Here is a 17,990-nt window from a genome sequence, read left to right on the forward strand (position 1 = left end):
AGACTCTATTATGGTCATTAGTTGAGGACTATCTGTAAATCTCCTCGGACAAGGAAGATGCATGAAATCAAGAAAGAATCAAATCTAAGGCTGCAATGCTGCGCTTCTAGACTGCGGTAACCTGCAATGTCTTAAAAGCAATGCAATTCTACACCATTTCTATGGGAAAGGTAATTTTTCCCCACAGGAAAGAGAGCACATAAACTAAAGACCGCCAGTTGAATACATAAGAATAATCTTTAAAATTTATTTGACTAATTGTGTTACATTCAGTATCTGATGTGTTTCTTCTGGACAAGGAGTTGGCATAAATACAAACAAGCCTTTGTGCCTTCTCTAAACAAGAGATAAAATACTAGAGACAGAGGAGCACAGCTTCACATCTTTGTATTTACAGTCTACCTTTACAATTTAGTGCTAGGATTATTTACAGAAAATACAGTAAGAACAAAAAAAAATCATGTCTTGGCAACATATAGAACTTTATACATAATTGTACATGATTTTAAGCATATGGTATCTAGGCCATCTCTTTCAAAGCACTCGTCAAAGATACCCTCTTATGATTGTGAACTCACAGTTATTTTTGTTCCCTGTTCATCTTAAATTGTAGTCCTATAATCCTCCTGTGCCAAATATTCAGCTGCATGACAATTGCATGCTTCCTGACTGGGAAGCCACTTCACATATGGGACAGTCCAATTCTCAAGACATTCCTATTTCTTCACAACCCATGGAAGCAAATAAGGTTCTGAGGATTGGAAACAAGCGTTGTTTCCTACAGCTGTGTCCCAACTGCTCTGCATATAGATTAGCTACTTACTTCAAACATGATTCCCTTCCTTTCCCTCCTCGTAGTATATATACGCATGCTGTACATTAATAAATGCTTGAAAATCTGCTGAAGAAAAAGGGCTTTGTATTTCTTAAGTGAAAACTTTTTTTGTTGAAGGTACTAAAACAGACACCTTTTATATGGAAGTGCTGTGAAGGTTGCATTTTTTTCTTGCTCCGTTTATACCAATAATAATGTATTGAAAGGATGGTAAGCATGAGCTCTTACGACAGAAATAGACAGGATAGATATGTGTAGCCCTAATATTATATCTCATAAAGAGACTGGAATGAAAGAATACAAAATGAAATGATAATAGGAAACAAGCAGCGTTAATGGGTAGGAAAAGCCATCTGCTTTATAAACTTACATTCTTTTTAATTACCTTGTGTAATCATATTCAAAATACAATTTGGAAATGCAATGGCCAACCCTAAATTTATTTATATTAGACAACTTTCTTCAAATTAGTGCCCTCCAGAAGTATTGGATTCCCAGAATGGGATGTCCAGCAACATCTGGAAGTACCTTCTATCGGCTTGAGGAAGGTTAATGTAGCATGTCTGAAGTCTCAGTTGATCCCAAAATTAAATTTTCAAATGCAACTATTATGGAGAGGTCTAGACAAAACATTTTATTGCAATCAATCAACAGTTCTGCACAGAAAATAGAAAGTTACCAGTGCATTTGGAAGCCTTCTCAACTATACATGGAAAACAGACAACCAGCATCTGTACAAGAGGACCACATCATATGCATTATCTGGGAGAATGCAGTGAAAGTAAGCCCTTATACATTTCTTTTAAACACTCAGTGCTGTTTGATGAGATTTCTGTTGCATATGCTGCCTTATTACATTTATCAACAGTATCATATATAGGCCTCAACACCAAGACCTTTTGTTTAATGATAAAACAGATTTAAATAGGAGGATTTACACATGTAGATTCAGGGCAGTTTGCCTACTTTTTCTGAAATCTAAATGAAAACAAATAATAAAATAAAATCAAGCCAGGGGATAAACTCAGACATACAGAAGAACTTTGGGGGGGGGAGGGGGGAGGGGAAGGAAACCCCTTATATAAGCAAAATGTTTCTTGTGGTTTCATAGAAGAGTCGAACAAACTAACATTTATTTTACTGAGCTACAGATCTTTACATTTGAATGGAAAGTTTAAGGCAACTTATTTTAAATCTCACCCTGTTTTTAATTAGTTTAAAAGTCATTTTAAATTGTTTTTCTTTCACCTGTTTAAGTCAAGATGATTTGACAGGTCATTAGTAATCATATTAACTAATGGGTTTGTCCAGAATACATATATGATTCAAACAATTCTAGCTACGTCAGCAATTGATGTGTGTATGCAGACACTCAATTGTTCAACGCTTGTTATAGTTTTTGTGGTAGTCATGCATTGTTCATGCCATTTAATCTAGGAACTAAATGTGACTGGTCAATTTATAGAGCTAAACAGTATCTAAGCAAGTCTACAATTAAGTTTAGTGCTCATGCACTGGATTAATATTGGCAAGTCTTCAGTATCAAATATACTATATAAAAGCCTATATATTTCAGGATCCTCACTAGCCTTGCTATTTCCAGTCTTGCCTTAGAACCATTTGCAATTGATTATATTGTTTGTCCTTATTTTCCAATAGGTCCTCTTGAACCTAACAAAATAACAATAATCACCCTGCTAATTCAATGCAGCCATTTTGTCCATTACTCAATCTTGTCTAAAAACTATTATTTAGGGTTACTTTTCTCGTCAAAAATGCCACAATTTGTTACATTACAGAACAAATTATCCCTCTTAAAAGAATATTGGGAAGTGAATATTCCCAATATTGGGAATTTTGGGAAGTTACCAATAGTGTGTAGTACCAATGGCAAAGTAGATATTACACACACAAATAGACAGTCAACATAGCTAGAAACTTTTTCAACTTCTCTTTTTGCAAATTGGTCCACACTTGAATGCTGTTCCGTCTTTGGCTTAACTTTACTATAAAGAAAATAAAAGAGGAAATAAAATACTCACTACTATTTTTGTCCCAAAATGCTTTTCCTTGGAAATTTAGCAGTTCAAAAAATAACTTTTGCAATCACACTGGATGAGTACAGCTTTGCTGCATCCCTCTCCAGAAAGTATCTCTTTACATATCAATATTTAGAATGATATGGATCTAAAAAGGAACCTTCATATGCAATTCCTTTACATATGTTTCCTTTTAAGTCTATGCCATGCACCCTGGTAAAATTGGATATAAAAAAAGGAAAGGCACAACTTATGAAGTGCTTTGCAAAGTTTTAGCTGTTGCCAGCAAGAGTAAGAGAATTAATATTCATATTTTATGATACTTACTTTGCTATAGGAAATGAATTTACCATAATAATTAATTTTAGAATGGAAACGGCTTAATAATATAACACATAAAGATTCACTTGCTAGAGATGATTACTGGCCATTTGTTCATCAAAGTAAGTCAGCAGAAGATTATCATGTTTAAAATCAAAATATTGCATGAGCTCCACATTAAGTTTCCAAGGCATATTACAATTCCTTATTTAGATTTATTCTCTAAATCAGGTTTGTTCAATAACAGAGAAACAATTATTAGACTATTAATCACCTTGATATATAAGTGACCAGTCCTAAATATTCTGGGATTATTATGAAGTTAAGACAGTGACTTTGTGGCAAAGTGTTTAATTTTCAACTTTCTGGTTCTAAATAATTAACTAAAAATATTCTGATTTATACTCTTATTATGATGATTGGAAAAAAAAGAAACAAAACAAAAAGATCAAAGCACCAAATTATGTTGGAAAATCAGGAAGTGAATTCTTGCTGGCCTAAATATCTCCTGATACATTTATTAAGAGCTACATTCCATTGAACCAATAGGAATTATTTTTAAATCCAGGTTCATAGAATCTTTTTGATTGCTTACCCATGCTCTCAAAAAGATTTGTCCCTGAAGTATTCTGGATACTCTCTGGGAAAAAATATTTCTATTTACAACACGTGTAGGTTAATTTTTAGATATGTCAACAAAAGTTATCTAAAAGCATTTCTATCCTGCCCTATGTCTACGCCACTCATTTATCATCTTCAGAACTATGCAAAGATTTTCCAAGGCTTATAGACATTACTAGAACTTCATTCTGTCATCCACCAAAAGTTGTAGGTCCTGTTAACATCTAGTAGTAGAGAACACAGCAGTCAATGCAAATGAAGGAAGATAATCTTTCAACCATCATGCGACATGTATTCTGTACAAAAATAGGTGTTATAATGTTATTAGGCCAGGGGTGGGGAGTACGCTGGCAAGAATGCTCAGTGTCTGGCAGAACCATCTCTTCTAATGTCAAATTCTAGATGCTATCCTTGCCACAAGGGCCAAAAAATAAGTTTTGTAAGAGTTGTAACTCTTTTGAAACATACAGATAGTCCAATTATTTCAACAATTTTATGACTTCATATTAAATGTGTTTTTTATTTTTCTTGTCATTAGATAGGAAATGCCTACCAAGTCCTGCATTCAATTGAAATGAGTGAAAGCGTAATTGTGAAATCTTTAATTTAGGTTTCAAGTACTAGTTTTTATGTGTGAGTGTATGTATGTTTATACATATAACATACATCCAACTGAGCCAAATTCCATAACAAAGGTTTTGCTTGTGTCTCAAACATTGTAATGTCACCAATACATACACCAAAGCATATATTCCAAAACTAACCACTGAGCAAAATGTGCCACTTGTACTCTAAAGATTATTTTTGCTTCTCCCTTCTCTTAAGCCAAAGGTTCAAGGGTTTATTTTTTTTTTTTCCTGGACAGACCAGCAGAAGACATAGACAATAACAATTTACAAAGATAAAACATTTAACAACCAGTCCATGGCTTTGAAAGTAGAGGACAAGACCCAAATATAATTTTCTGGTTAGAAGTAAAATGAAATCATATATCTGACTTGCTCGTAAAAGGAAAAGCAAACTGAGCAGACAAATGCACAAATAGTTTATCTAAAATAATTTGCCCTTGAATCTAATCTGCTAGAGAAACCAATATGAAACCATGTGTTAACTCTATACTCAGAATCTGGCTTTTTTTTTTTGCGCAAACATGGGAAATCATGAGAAGTGTAGTTAACCTTCTGTTTGCTATACATCCGATATATTGTCTATTAATAAATAATACTTCATTATCAAAGCTTCTCCCTCTGTAGCATTGGAGGTGTGGCGATGTGCTCAGAAGGACTGCAGAACTGGAGCCAAAAGCAAGTCCTCTTTATTTTCTTGCAGTAGAAGCAGAAGTCATGCTGAGAATGTGGTTTGTTTACACAAGAGGTCCATGAATGGGAAGATTTTATTTCATTGTTGCAGATACCAAGCTGCAATTTAATTGTTCAAAAAGGGTCCTGGGTTTAAGGATTACAGTTTTTCAGTCCAACCTCTTGAAAAAGAGAGGTATAAAACTCTGGTTCCAGCTGTTTGTTCCTGTATTTATTGACAATATCAGCTATTTTCTGTTTTCGTCGGACATGAGGGGGATTGTATGAGTCACTTTCCAATCTTTTTCTTCGACAAATATTTATTACTGTCTGTCTCACTAAGAACCCTTAAATAAAAAAGGGAATAAAGTTAATACAGTTTATTTCACTCAGGAATTTTCTCATTTTTATTCTAACAATTTGAATGTATAGCCAAAACATCAACAATAAATAATATTGATAGACACCATTTTGTTTGCTAAATACAATGATATGTGCAGGAGAGTTGAGATGCAGTATATAACTGTTTCTTCCTATTACAGAATTAGCAATTTCAATGTCTAATTACTTCATTCTCAAAATAGACTTAGGAAAGTTTAAAGGGGCTGAAAATAAGGGACCTGTCACCCTTTTAATATTGTTGACTGTCATCATCCAGCAATCATAGCTAGCATGACAAGAAGTAAAATCCAACTCTGGATTCTGTTTCCATACCAGCCAATTCTGCCATAGTAGGTTGTGTTATTATGATTTAATATTTATTTAATGAGCCCATATATTGATGGGATTATGCTCCCATACTTGGCTGATTTTTTTTAAGATTAGGAATCTCCAATACTGCAAAACCTAAGAAATAATGGGGATTAGGAGGACCAGGATGGGAAGGATGAAGGATCTGAATCCTCACTGCTCCCGATTCTGCTTATATTTATATTGCCTTGCACGTCTGACTTGAGGTTGTACTCTGGACTGACAGAAAGTTGATTTTATTGGAATATTCTTAGAAGAATCTCACCACTTTTTCTCACTTTTTAGGAATGTTATTAATATATATATCTGTAAGCAATAGATCTGAAAAGTATTAGTATAAGTTCAACTTGCCTTTTATCACTTTTTTCCACATCCCCTTGGTATGTATTTCCCTAACACTGGGAGATTCAATGGGGTTATGAAAGCATACCACCAATATACAAGCAATCCCCAATAAACAATGAAAACCTGGCTTCATGCCTGGAATATTCCCTGAAAGAGGCTTGAGCACAAGGAGAAGGAAGAATTAATGGATCTATTTTTTTCTAATTGGAAGTAGCCTAGTGCTAATGTAACAGAACTCTTTAGTAATAATACACTGCATTCAAAGCTAGTATAATAACCAAATATTAATAGAAGACGTACCTAGAGCTCTTCTGCTAACTATCATGCCATCCACTAGAGGGATAACCATGTTGAATTTTCCAGTAGCTCCTTGTACTTTTACCCTGAATAATCCAGTGTTGAGGGGATGGATGAAAATCACTGGCACTTCTTTTTCAGGAGTAGCAGACCTTAAAAATCACATAAATAGTTAAAACCAATGAACATTTAAATGTCTAAACAAAGCAATTGTGCTTTGATGGCCAATATTGAAGGATTCAGTTTTTAAATAATAAAAAGTAAAACATTATAACAAAGATGTCAGCTATACCATGACATTTATTTCCCCAAGCTCAGCAGGAGACCATACGTAGACAATATTCTAAAATGATACCAGTTATATAGCAAATGGATTGGCTGGCTTAATACACACAAATATCAGTAGGAAAGTTGGAGTTAACAGAAGCAAGCTGCAAATCTAAGAACCAGAACCCATGTGTGGCCAAGGCACAAAAAATTTCTTAGGAAGAAATATTAACTGCAACAACTTTAAATGTCATTAGGGAATAGTATTTTGCCCATACCATGAAAAATATACATTTTTATATACATATATATGGAAATGAAGTAAACATACTTCCATCCATCCATATTTGACTTATGCCTGTTTATCACAATTTACTGGTTGGGACTTAGATGTGGTAATGCCTAGCTCACAGGTTGCAGATGAACAGATGCGAACTATGTCCACATAGAAACAGTGTCACTGAAAAGGTAGAGAAATTAAATCATACCTCAGCGAAGTGCTGCTATTTGTTGTAGTTTCTACTCCAGTGCTAGTCTCTGAAACCAAGTCAGAGAGAGGGAAATTCTCTGCAAGACAAGGATAATATAAGGTTAAATAACAACAATAAATACATGTTCAAATCCATAAAGTTTCAAGAGAACACAAACATAATAACTGGAAACTAAATCAAATTTGTAATTGCAAATAGTGGTAGCTAGTTAATTCTAATTTCATAAAAAATAAAGAGGACTGGAACTGATGACAATTTGAATGGGAAATTAGCAGAAAACCAGGAAGGAAGGAAGGAAGGAAGGAAGGAAGGAAGGAAGGAAGGAAGGAAGGAAGGAAGGAAGGAAGGAAGGAAGGAAGGAAGGATTTGACTTTCATATTTATAATAAAACCCCAAGATTCATGTACCTATATCATCATAGCGTTCAACCCAAACCACGTACACCTTGGTTTCAGGTCCCATGGGGGGAATAGCCCGACCTTGTGGAAACTTCTTTGATTTGGAAGTTGGACTTAGCTATTGCAAGTATAAAACAAAAACAAATGTTCGCCTATTAATCAAAATTAGCAGCATGTATTCAGCTATAAGACTCTGAAGGAAATTAAGACATTTCAGCAACAAATAACTTATTATGAATCAATTTACTACCAACAAACAGCTTCTCTGTGAAACTAAGCACTTCCCAAGACTAATTAATATCATACTCAATTGGCTACAAAATATTGCACTTAAGGTATTTTCTTATGATAAATGAAGTATATTGGAAAAAGATGAGGCCTTAGTGCCATTATTATGATAAAATTGCATGGCAAAGCAAAACAGTGGAGACTCCTATTAATTCTGTGGGAGGCTGCGGAGGTTTGGATGGGGAACAACAAACTTCATTTGAACCCTGGCAAGATTGAGTGGCTTTAGTTTTGGGGCTTTCTGGTTCTAGGACGTTATTATCTTTAGGACTGAATGGGATTGCATTGTTGCAAACAGATCTTGTGCACAATTTGGGGGACTTCCTGGACTTATGACTCTTTCCTGAGGAGCAGATGACAGTAGTAATTAGGAGGGCCTTTGCATAACTTTGTATCATGTGCCAGTAGTGCCAGTTCCTGAATCAAGGGACCTTACTCACAGTCACTCATGTCCTGGGTCATCTCCCATGGACTATTGCAATGTACTCTACATAGGGCTGCCCTTGAAGAATATCCAGAAATCAGAAAATTTAGCCGGGTTCAAAATGCAGCAACTTAGGCAGTTATGTGTGTTTCTGATAAAGCGCATGTTATACCTCTGCTGTGTGAGTTACATTAGCTATCAGTTTGTCTCTGGGTCCAATTTAAGGTGCAGGTGTTGACCATTAAAGCCCTACAGGGGATCAAGTTATTTGAGGGACATCTTTTCGTGATTTCACTGCTCACTTCACCAAGAATTCCCCAATCTTTCTGGCTTTGCAGGTCAGCGGGGGGAAGGGGACGGTTCTGCATGGGCAAGCACACACATGCACAGCTCCAGTTGCGCAAGCAATGGGCAAGCCACTTGTACAAATGGAGCATAGACATGTTCACCTGTTGCTTGTACAAGTGGGAATGCACGCACATGCTCACCCACCACTTCTGCAGCATGGTTCCGAACAACTCAAGGCCCAGTAATGGTCTGTGGGGGTGGAGACCCCTGTCTCACCAGATCCAAGAGAATGGGTGTAATATGGGTTCTATCATCTAGGGAGCTCCATTTGGCAAGCCTTAAGCAGTGAACCTTTTCTGCTATGGCACCTGATTGTGGTATCTTCTCCCCGCAGAAATAAAGTCAGTCTCATTACTCCTGAGCTTTTGAAGGTCTTTCAAGTCCTGGATATGCCAGCAAGCTTGGGTGAATTTATGAGATGGCTCTGATATTATTAACTTGGAGAGATGTTCATCTATCTATTATTTTCTTTTGTTGTTTTAATTATTTTATAGTTGTTAAGGTTCTTTTAATAATTATTATATAATAGTTTAAAGTAATGACTGTTTCATTTATTAGTGTTTTAGTGGATTGTTGTATGCCACCCAAAGACACTTCTCCAGGCTAGAAACCAGGAGATGGTCAATTCTAGTACTGCCTGAGATATAAAAACTTTGGGCCAGATGCTCTTTCTCACCCACAACATCAGACTCTGGCAACAAGCTGGTCAGTCAATTCCTAAATCAACCAACTGATCATTATTTGGTTGATATGGGGAAAAAATGGACCCTGTACCTGTGAGAAAAAAACACTAGGAAAAAGAAATATATAAAAACTATAACTTATATTTAAAGTTCACAGAATAAACTTACCCTCTGAGAAGTACTGAGATTGTCTGTATGATTAGGAAAAAGCTCAAGTGTCAGTGCTTGCTGCTTTAGTATCCCAGGCAGGAGATCCATATTAGAATCACTTTCTTGGTCTGAGACATTGCTTTCCAATGAATCTGCTGAAACCCAAAAGAAAGAAGTTTCTTAAAACAAGAAGGCCTTTCAACTCCGAATCCATTCTGAATGCTAACAGTGCTTTTTCATTCATTTTAAGTGCAGAAAGAATCCACAATGCAATTTCGGAGCCCTACAATTTCCCTAGTCTGCAACCAATATATGATTCAGTTATAACTGTGCAAATAAAATGTGAACAGAAAAGAATGAGAAACTTTTAGTGATCCAGTTCAGTTTGTCTCAATTTTGACTGGAAAAAGCTTGACAGAATTTTAGGTGGAAGACTTTCCTGTAACTATCTGGAAACATTTCTGCATATATGCTAACACTATATTCTCCCTAAAAGAAATTTTGTATGCTACTGACATGTCACAGAACTTTAAAATAAAGTAGCCTAAACATTACTATTACATATTTAAGAATATATTTTTTTTGAAATATTTTTTTAATTTTTATTTAAGAATATTTTTTGAATTCCCTTAAAATACATTTAACAGTTCACACAAGAAGTGGGTACATATTAAACTCTTAAGAGATAATGACAAAAGGGTGGCAAAGGAAATGGATGCTGAACACAGGAAAATATATCAAGATGACAAAACCACTATGACTTTTTGCAGCAGGAAGGAACAAAATAAATCCTGTTCCAGTTTAAAAGTGACAACGTAAAATGGATTTATCACATATTTTTCTTATGTGTCAAGTTTTTCTGCAATGCAGGATACAGTTCTAATCAAATGCTGAAATATTTCTTAATCACTTATAGCAGGTGTCAACCTTGCGTTGTCACGGTGGCGTCGTGCAACGTATCGGGACTTTTTCCCCCTTCACTAAACCGGGAATGGATGTGGCCAGCACGTGACGCATTCAGCCCGTGGGCCAGGAGTTTGACAGCCCTGACTTACAAGATCAAAGACATATGCAGTACACTTACTTAAGGACTCCACCGGCGAAGGAACAACAAAAGCTATTTCTGTAAGAGCATCTGCGTAATATAATGCTTTTCTTTGCCCGTTAAAAATACTTGCTCCCATGTCTTCTGAACAGATTACTTCATCTGAGAAGAGGAAAAAATTAAAATCAAGTCCTATTTTGTGCTTTATTAAAACAGCAATGTCCTCTTAATATTGTGAAGATTAACTTGTTTTTTGAGTAAAAAGAATTTATATGCTGTATGTGCTGCATCGAAAGATCTATGGACTGGATGTACCTATCTCAACATAAACATGAGAAGAGCAATAGTCTTAGAACACTCCAACTGCTTAAATCCATGTGTCCATGGAGTAATTCTGAGTAATTAGCTTCCCAAATCACTGCAGAATGATTACTTTTGCCCTCCACAAATAATTTTCTGCTAAGATTATTCAATCCACGTAGACCTTGCTAAAATGGAGATGATGGGGGGGAAGGGAAATTGACCTATTTCAGTATGTTACACTGTCCTGGGCCTAAGAAAACACCTCACCTTGCTCTGATCCCTCCTCATCGCAAAAGCTATTAATGGACCAGCTAGTTGAAACATGTCCTGTCCATCCAGGGTGCTTGCCCACATCAACAGACCATCCAAGAGATAGCAAGAACTCTAGAAAGTGTGGTTGAACATTTCTGGAAGACTCTACGTTCTTCAAAATCTGTGGAAGAAAAGACCATATAGCATACACACAAAAACAAAACATATAGAGGCAATTTCTTACTAACATTGTTGTGGAAATCAACACTTTCTTTTGCATTTTTAAGATATCCAGGATAACTGGCTTGAAGTATCAAACAATTTGGCTGGTACAATAAACAAATAAGACTAGCTGTACATTATAAGCGTACTTTGTATCACCCAGGGAGGTAGACTGGAATGATCTATGCCATCTATTCAAACAGAAATAATATAATTATGCCCCTGGAAGCCCCTTGATATGCCCAATTTCAGCACTGATATCAGTTAATTAAACCAAATTTTTCATATTCTGGTTTGATATGATTTCCAAAGATCCTTGAGTATGATTCTCAGGACACCAAAGGAAATATTGGCTTAATGAAACCATTGAAGATAGGGATATTATGGGTTATGCAGAGAGAGAAGGCTTATTTTGGCCTGATAAACAACAACTTGTTCAACCAGGACTGTTACTTTTGAATATTATCAATGTGTTAATTAATACAGAATTCAGCTTCCTGAAAACAGTTTTGCTTTTTAAAGGAGTTTTTCATTCCTTACAGTAGTTAATAAGTGTGAAAAGAATTCTAAAACACCATTTGCAATGTCCCACATAACCTCTTTCCCTAAATAAGTAAAATCATGGTAGGCTAAAAAAGAAAGTTTAAAAATTGCGAATGTAAATAAAATAAGAGCTATGTATAATTTTTACAGTTTACAAAATAAACTTAATCAAATTATTGTGGCATAAATTCTGAATGATTTTATTTGCACTGAATTCCAAATTATTGTTGCACCCTACGACACATTCTTGTACCATCTGGTAACAAACTACAAGGAATCAGCATATTACTTACTTCTTGGCTTGATTTTTGGCCTGCCTTCATGTAGAAAATGAAAACAGTATCAAAAGGACGACATGGCAGCAAGTCCAGGTAACCAATATCATCAAAAAACCCGGGCACAGAAGAATCAAGTGCAATCAGGTGAGGAGGTAGTCTGCTATTAACAGGTTCCTAACCAAAAAAGTAGTATAAATGTTAATACTAAATAACATCTAAAAATAGTTATAATGAAGTAGGATAAACGATTTTAGCTTGTTAATGAATAACTGCTATGTTGGTATGAAAAGAAATTCCAAAAGCCACAACTGTGTAATAACCTTATTAACTTCAACCAAAATGGCACAAAAAAGTTTACTGTTAAGTTCTCAGGAACCTTTTATTAGCAATATTTTACAAAACAAGCAGGGAATCAGGACAAAAAGTTGCACATCAAGAATAAGTAACCTACATCAATCAAGAGATTATTTGTTCCTGTTTTGGAGTTCCCAGAGACACCTACTGTAAAATTCTGCTAATCACTAATTTCAGCAATATGTTCTTTCGTAAAAATAAATCCTAAAAAAATGTTTTAATCTTCTAACAGGTTTAACACACTATTTTGTTTATCAACTCCCTCCAAAGAACAAAACATTACAGGTCTTCCCATCTGCTCATCACATTACTATCATGATCTTTCCAATTTGTAAAGTCCAACATTTTTTAATGTCTGCCTGCTCTTCATTCAAGTTGTCCTATTAAAAAAGGAGTAATAAAAATCAATTGCATTAACATAATAGGTAGTGTTATCTCCTACACAGACATATAGAGCAAAACTTTATTGTACATTATGAAGTATGGCATACTCTTCTACTCAATAGTACAGTTTTCACTGTAGGAGTCTTTACACCTACAGATTTTTTTTTTAAATAATGCACATGATCAGTTAAAGAGTTTTACTATTCTATTCCACTTTATAAAGTTCTACCTATTTTGAGCCACAAGTCATTGGAATCAATGCTACCTAATGGCTTTATTCTAATGATTGTGCTAGATAATAATCAAATTTTCAGTCACCTTCAATGCTTCTAGAGATAGAAAGCCAAAGTGAGAAAGGAAGAGGCGGGCTGTTTGGAACTCCCGTGCAGGAGGTGGTGGTTTACAATCTGTGACTGGATCAGGGAAGTTTTTCTTCCTCCATTCTTCTTCCATTTTCTGATCTATAGATTTCTCATAAAGAACTTGCTGATCCATCCCACTTCTCAGCTTCTCATGACGTTCTTCCAGCTGAAACATATTTAGCAACTTCATCAGACATCCAAAATTGCCAAAACTAGGACCAAGATGTACTGCAGGATTTCTCATGATTCAAAGAGCAATGAAATCAGGTGCCTAAAAAAGCTGCTGCAGTTTGCTATAGCTTTCTATCTAATAAAATGCTGACTGCTGATGCTCATCAGTTGCCATGTACAAAAATTCACCTACATGCAGCTAAATAAATGCCTAAAGAAAAACAACAATTACAACCAATGTTAATAGAATCAATATCTGTCTGATTTCACATTTTCACAGGATACGGAAAGAAAAAGGAGAACAGGATATTCCATACCAATCTGGCAATAGCTTCCTGAAAAATGATGACTGACTTACTTTATATGTCCAGTAAGCAGAGAAAGTTTTAATAGATGAAGAGATGCACAAACACATTATTTTGCCCTAGAAAGACTGATGTGAATGCAGACAAGACAGTAAAAGTAATTGTGAAGAATTTAACCAGTTTTTTTGTGCAACATGAAACAAATCAGGAAACTGTAAATGTCTTACTTCCTCAGTAACTATCTCATGCAAGTCTGGAATGCTCAGGTCTGCTTTCACGAACGGAATTTTGTCCACTTCCTCAGGAAATGGCCGATGCTTCACACTGTATTTTAATCCAACATCATTTTTAGGTGCAGGACGGGGGTCTGGGACAAACAGCTGTTGAAAAGAAAACAATCAACCTAGTTTTAATATTTTGTTATTGTAAAAACATTGAAGCAGATTGAAATAAATTTGGATTTGTCTAGAATTGTCTACTACAAATATGTAGGACTGGAGAAAGTAAGATTAATCTGTATCTTTGGATACGGACATAAGTTCACATGGATGCAAACATTATTTCTAATGTTTGCATGTTTAAATTATAACAATAATTTAAACAATATTGTTTCAGCTATTATTTCTGGTACATAATTTGATTTGTGATAGTAGCTCAGGTGTAGGATGAGGGTGGAGGTTCGCTCATCACAAGCTTGGAGAATGAACCTCCAGCCTCATAATTTTGATTTATTAGAGTATGATTAGTTCAGAAAAAAAAAAAGATTACCAGAACAAATACTGAAACTTCTGGAATAATGATGAATAAGGACACCATAATTATTTTAGGATTATTAATGAATAAATTTGTGATATTTTCTTTTAAATTGAATTTTTTATATTAACTGATATATCATTAAAAAAAACAGTACTTCCAATGCATATTTATAACTACTATTAAATTAGTAAAGGACAGACCATAACAAGTACCCTATTATGAAATGTTGCAACTGTTAAATGGAAGATGTGAGCCACACAAACTGTATATATGGATGAACATGATTCATTATCTCATTTTCCAAATTAGGATGGTAATAGAAATAACCCCCAATTCAATGATCAGTTATTTTAATTTTAAAAATATAATCCTCAATGGATGTCTACAATGAATAGGAGAGGAAATAATGCATGGTGCACAAAGTTAGTTTGGAAGTGAAGCTGAAAGGGGCATTAAAACCAGTAATTCATTGCACCAAGGGTAGCATAACATTAGCACTTTACTGAACATTTTTCAGCGCTCCTTGGCTTTTATAAGAAAGAAAATTAGTTCCACCCAGAACTCTGACAAAAACCTTTTGATTTGATTTGGCTCCTCTTGGCAAAAGGCAAAGTTGTTGTGCCCACGCATGTCTTCCAGACATCCCACGAATTAGAATGGTGACTGAAGGAAAAAAGTCATCTGGGGAAGAGAAAAACTAGCATGAGTAACCTCTTAAAATAATAATGCTGAAAAAGATTCAATTGGGCACGTATAAACCAATTAAAGGACGAACAAGTAACACAATTGGCAGAGCTAGAAATTCAATAGACAAATTTGAAGATAAAAGCATAAGCTTGCTCCATGTGCAGGAGCTCCATACAATTACTGGAAAAAAACTAATAGGCTCTCCCATTATGTCTGTAAATAAACTTGGATAGTCTTAATTTAGCAGAGGAATGAAAGCAAGAAGAAAGAATAAAAGCAAATGGGTTATAGCATACACATTATTGAGTGACTCAAAACAAAAACATTTCTCTGATGGGCTATATTTACAGATAAGCTGCAAGACTTATTAAAATAGAAAAAGACTTAATTTGTATTTAACTGGTTTCTGTTCAAATTCCTATACTGCAACTCAGTTTTATCATGTGTTCTGGAGGCTCCAAAGTCACAAAAAATGAGCCTTAACAATCCAGCTGAAATTTCCTAATAATGTAAGAGCCTGCTGGATTAGAGCAAGGGTCAGTCTTATCTAGCATTCTGTGCCTGAATGGTACCTAAATATCAATGGAAAACCATAAACCAAACATAAATGGCACAGGGTTTTCTACTCATTCCCCAGTAATTGGTATTAAAAGATTCACTGACTTTAATAATATTCTATACAGCCATGATGATTACAGCTTTATTCTCTTCATTTTCATAGCACAATTCAGTTTCTAATCTACTTTGTAATATGTCTTTTTAAAATACCTTTTCATAAGGTTACCTAGAAGCCAATCTAAAAAGAAAATTTCATTTTTTACAGTGTATTCTAATAAAACCTTGCTCCAAAAATAGGCTAGTAAATGAAGAATACAAGAAATAAAACAGGCAAACTCCTAGTCAGTTTTTAAACAAACCAGGATGAACCATCCTGAAACTGAATTATCATCATCTTACGTTGAGCTGCATCTCACATATATTACCCAAATTTAATATGGCAGAATTTCACAATATTCTACAGTTCAGCACAATATTCTATAATGCAGAAGAACAGTTTAATTAACTGCAAACACGCATACACAATGATGCCTGAAAAGATACACACAATACATTTACTCACTTTGTTCATTCCCCAAAGGCTGCTCTAACATTGCAAGGATGACGCTGTTATCCAGGACAAAGTAGCGGAAGCTGTACTTGTTTATAGAAGGCAGACGAGCATATTTAATTAAGGTGATCTCATTTACCAAGCTACAAGGAGAAGCAGGACCACTGGGTGAAGGGAAAGCTCCAAGAACTTGCATGATGCTGTAAGCCAAAATAATAATTTAGTCAAGACATATTTAGTAGAAAAATTATTAGAATGTTGAAAGCAGCATAAATTGTATCTATGACATTTTTACTGGTATCTTGCTGTCATAAAGCATCAATCACTCTATAATTTTAAGTAATATAATCAAGGATAGGATATTTAGAGGAAAATGCTAAAACTGAAAGTATGTTCTTTAAAGTAAATAAATATTTCCAAGTTTCTTCAGTTTTAAGTAAAACACTGTTTTGAGCAAATTCATTGTAGAAACGTTAATCAAGCTAAGAAAAATATTATACTGTGGTTAACAGGATTACTTTCAATAATCTTTCATACCAGGTGAGGGTAGCTTCAGCTGCATCCTTCACTCTCATGGAAGCAGGATTTGGCTCTTTATCTCCTTTGTACTTAACTTCTTGTTCACTACTTCTGGATTTACTTCCTGAGATGCCCAGTTCCACAATCTCCAATACTTCTTTTAAACAATCCTAAAAAAGGAATGTACCACTCAGCTATTTAACGAATAACGCTTTAATAAAGAAATAAAGACCTTAAACAACTCTATAAATATTTGGGGGAAAACGAGAGGATGAATGTAGAGTAAAATGAATAAACTGAGCAGAAACAACAATAAGAAAATAAGTTTCTCAACAGAACAAGGAACCAAAAGAAGAATGCTCCATCTTTGGATTGGTCCAAAAAAACTAAAAGCAGAACCTATATTTAGATTTGTGGTATGTACTGTGCAGGGCTCCTGTTACATTCCTGTAAACTCTGAAAGTCTCAGAAGGATACTAAATAAGTAGATAATCCGTATGTGTGGATCACAGAAATCATAATGGAGACCTTTTACATTGTTTCAATTTGATATAGGTTAGGTTTTTCACTAATTAATTTCTTAGGTACTTTACACCATTAGTTTATTAGGGCAGCCACTGTATATTAAAAGCTCACTTTCCTGGCATTGATATCACTTGGATATTTTCAAGAAACTTTGTAATTTAACAGACCTTTTAAGAGCTAGAGGAGTCCAAAACAACCTACTACCTATGGAATCTATAATGATAAAAACTCTAAGATGCTTTTTGCTATTATTAAAACTTACTAGTACTGGGTTTAAAACAGTGGTGGAATGCAATTTTTTTTACTACCGTTCTGTGGGCGTGGTATGGCTTGGTGGGCATGGCAGGGAAAGGATACTGCAAAATCCCCATTCCCTCCCCACTCCAGGGGAAGGATACTGCAAAATCCCCATTCCCTCCCCACTCCAGGGGAAGGATACTGCAAAATCTCCATTCCCATCCCACTGTGGGGCCAGCCAGAGATGGTATTTGCCGGTTCTCTGAACTACTCAAAATTTCAGCTACCGGTTCTCCAGAACCGGTCAGAACCTGCTGAATAGCACCCCTGGTTTAAAATAATATATATAGTCGTTTTGATAGCTAATGTTTGCAGGAGGAGGAT

The 17,990-nt window shown here is 35.1% G+C and overlaps 1 protein-coding gene across 13 annotated transcripts in view; it reads right to left on the minus strand.

The window, feature by feature from the left end:
* Positions 1 to 1,443: 1,443 nt before the first annotated feature.
* RALGAPB (Ral GTPase activating protein non-catalytic subunit beta) overlaps positions 1,444 to 17,990 on the minus strand; it is a 62,102-nt gene continuing 45,555 nt past the window's right edge. For 7 of the 13 annotated variants that reach the window (XM_034414098.2, XM_034414099.2, XM_034414097.2 and 4 more), the window contains 13 exons: positions 16,863 to 17,014; positions 16,338 to 16,525; positions 15,105 to 15,211; positions 14,002 to 14,154; positions 13,255 to 13,464; positions 12,214 to 12,372; positions 11,171 to 11,336; positions 10,640 to 10,762; positions 9,574 to 9,710; positions 7,672 to 7,780; positions 7,262 to 7,340; positions 6,510 to 6,658; positions 1,444 to 5,461 (listed from right to left, as the gene is read on the minus strand). In XM_034414098.2, coding sequence (XP_034269989.1) covers positions 5,268 to 5,461; positions 6,510 to 6,658; positions 7,262 to 7,340; positions 7,672 to 7,780; positions 9,574 to 9,710; positions 10,640 to 10,762; positions 11,171 to 11,336; positions 12,214 to 12,372; positions 13,255 to 13,464; positions 14,002 to 14,154; positions 15,105 to 15,211; positions 16,338 to 16,525; positions 16,863 to 17,014 — 1,926 coding nt within the window. In that variant the 3' untranslated portion in view covers positions 1,444 to 5,267. The remainder of the gene's footprint in view (positions 5,462 to 6,509; positions 6,659 to 7,261; positions 7,341 to 7,671; positions 7,781 to 9,573; positions 9,711 to 10,639; positions 10,763 to 11,170; positions 11,337 to 12,213; positions 12,373 to 13,254; positions 13,465 to 14,001; positions 14,155 to 15,104; positions 15,212 to 16,337; positions 16,526 to 16,862; positions 17,015 to 17,990) is intronic. The other 6 variants (XM_087889247.1, XM_087889249.1, XM_087889246.1 and 3 more) reach the window with 1 other exon arrangement.

Source organism: Pantherophis guttatus, chromosome 3, assembly GCF_059756535.1.
Source record: "Pantherophis guttatus breed Tessera chromosome 3, ASM5975653v1, whole genome shotgun sequence".
Lineage (NCBI taxonomy): Eukaryota > Metazoa > Chordata > Lepidosauria > Squamata > Colubridae > Pantherophis > Pantherophis guttatus.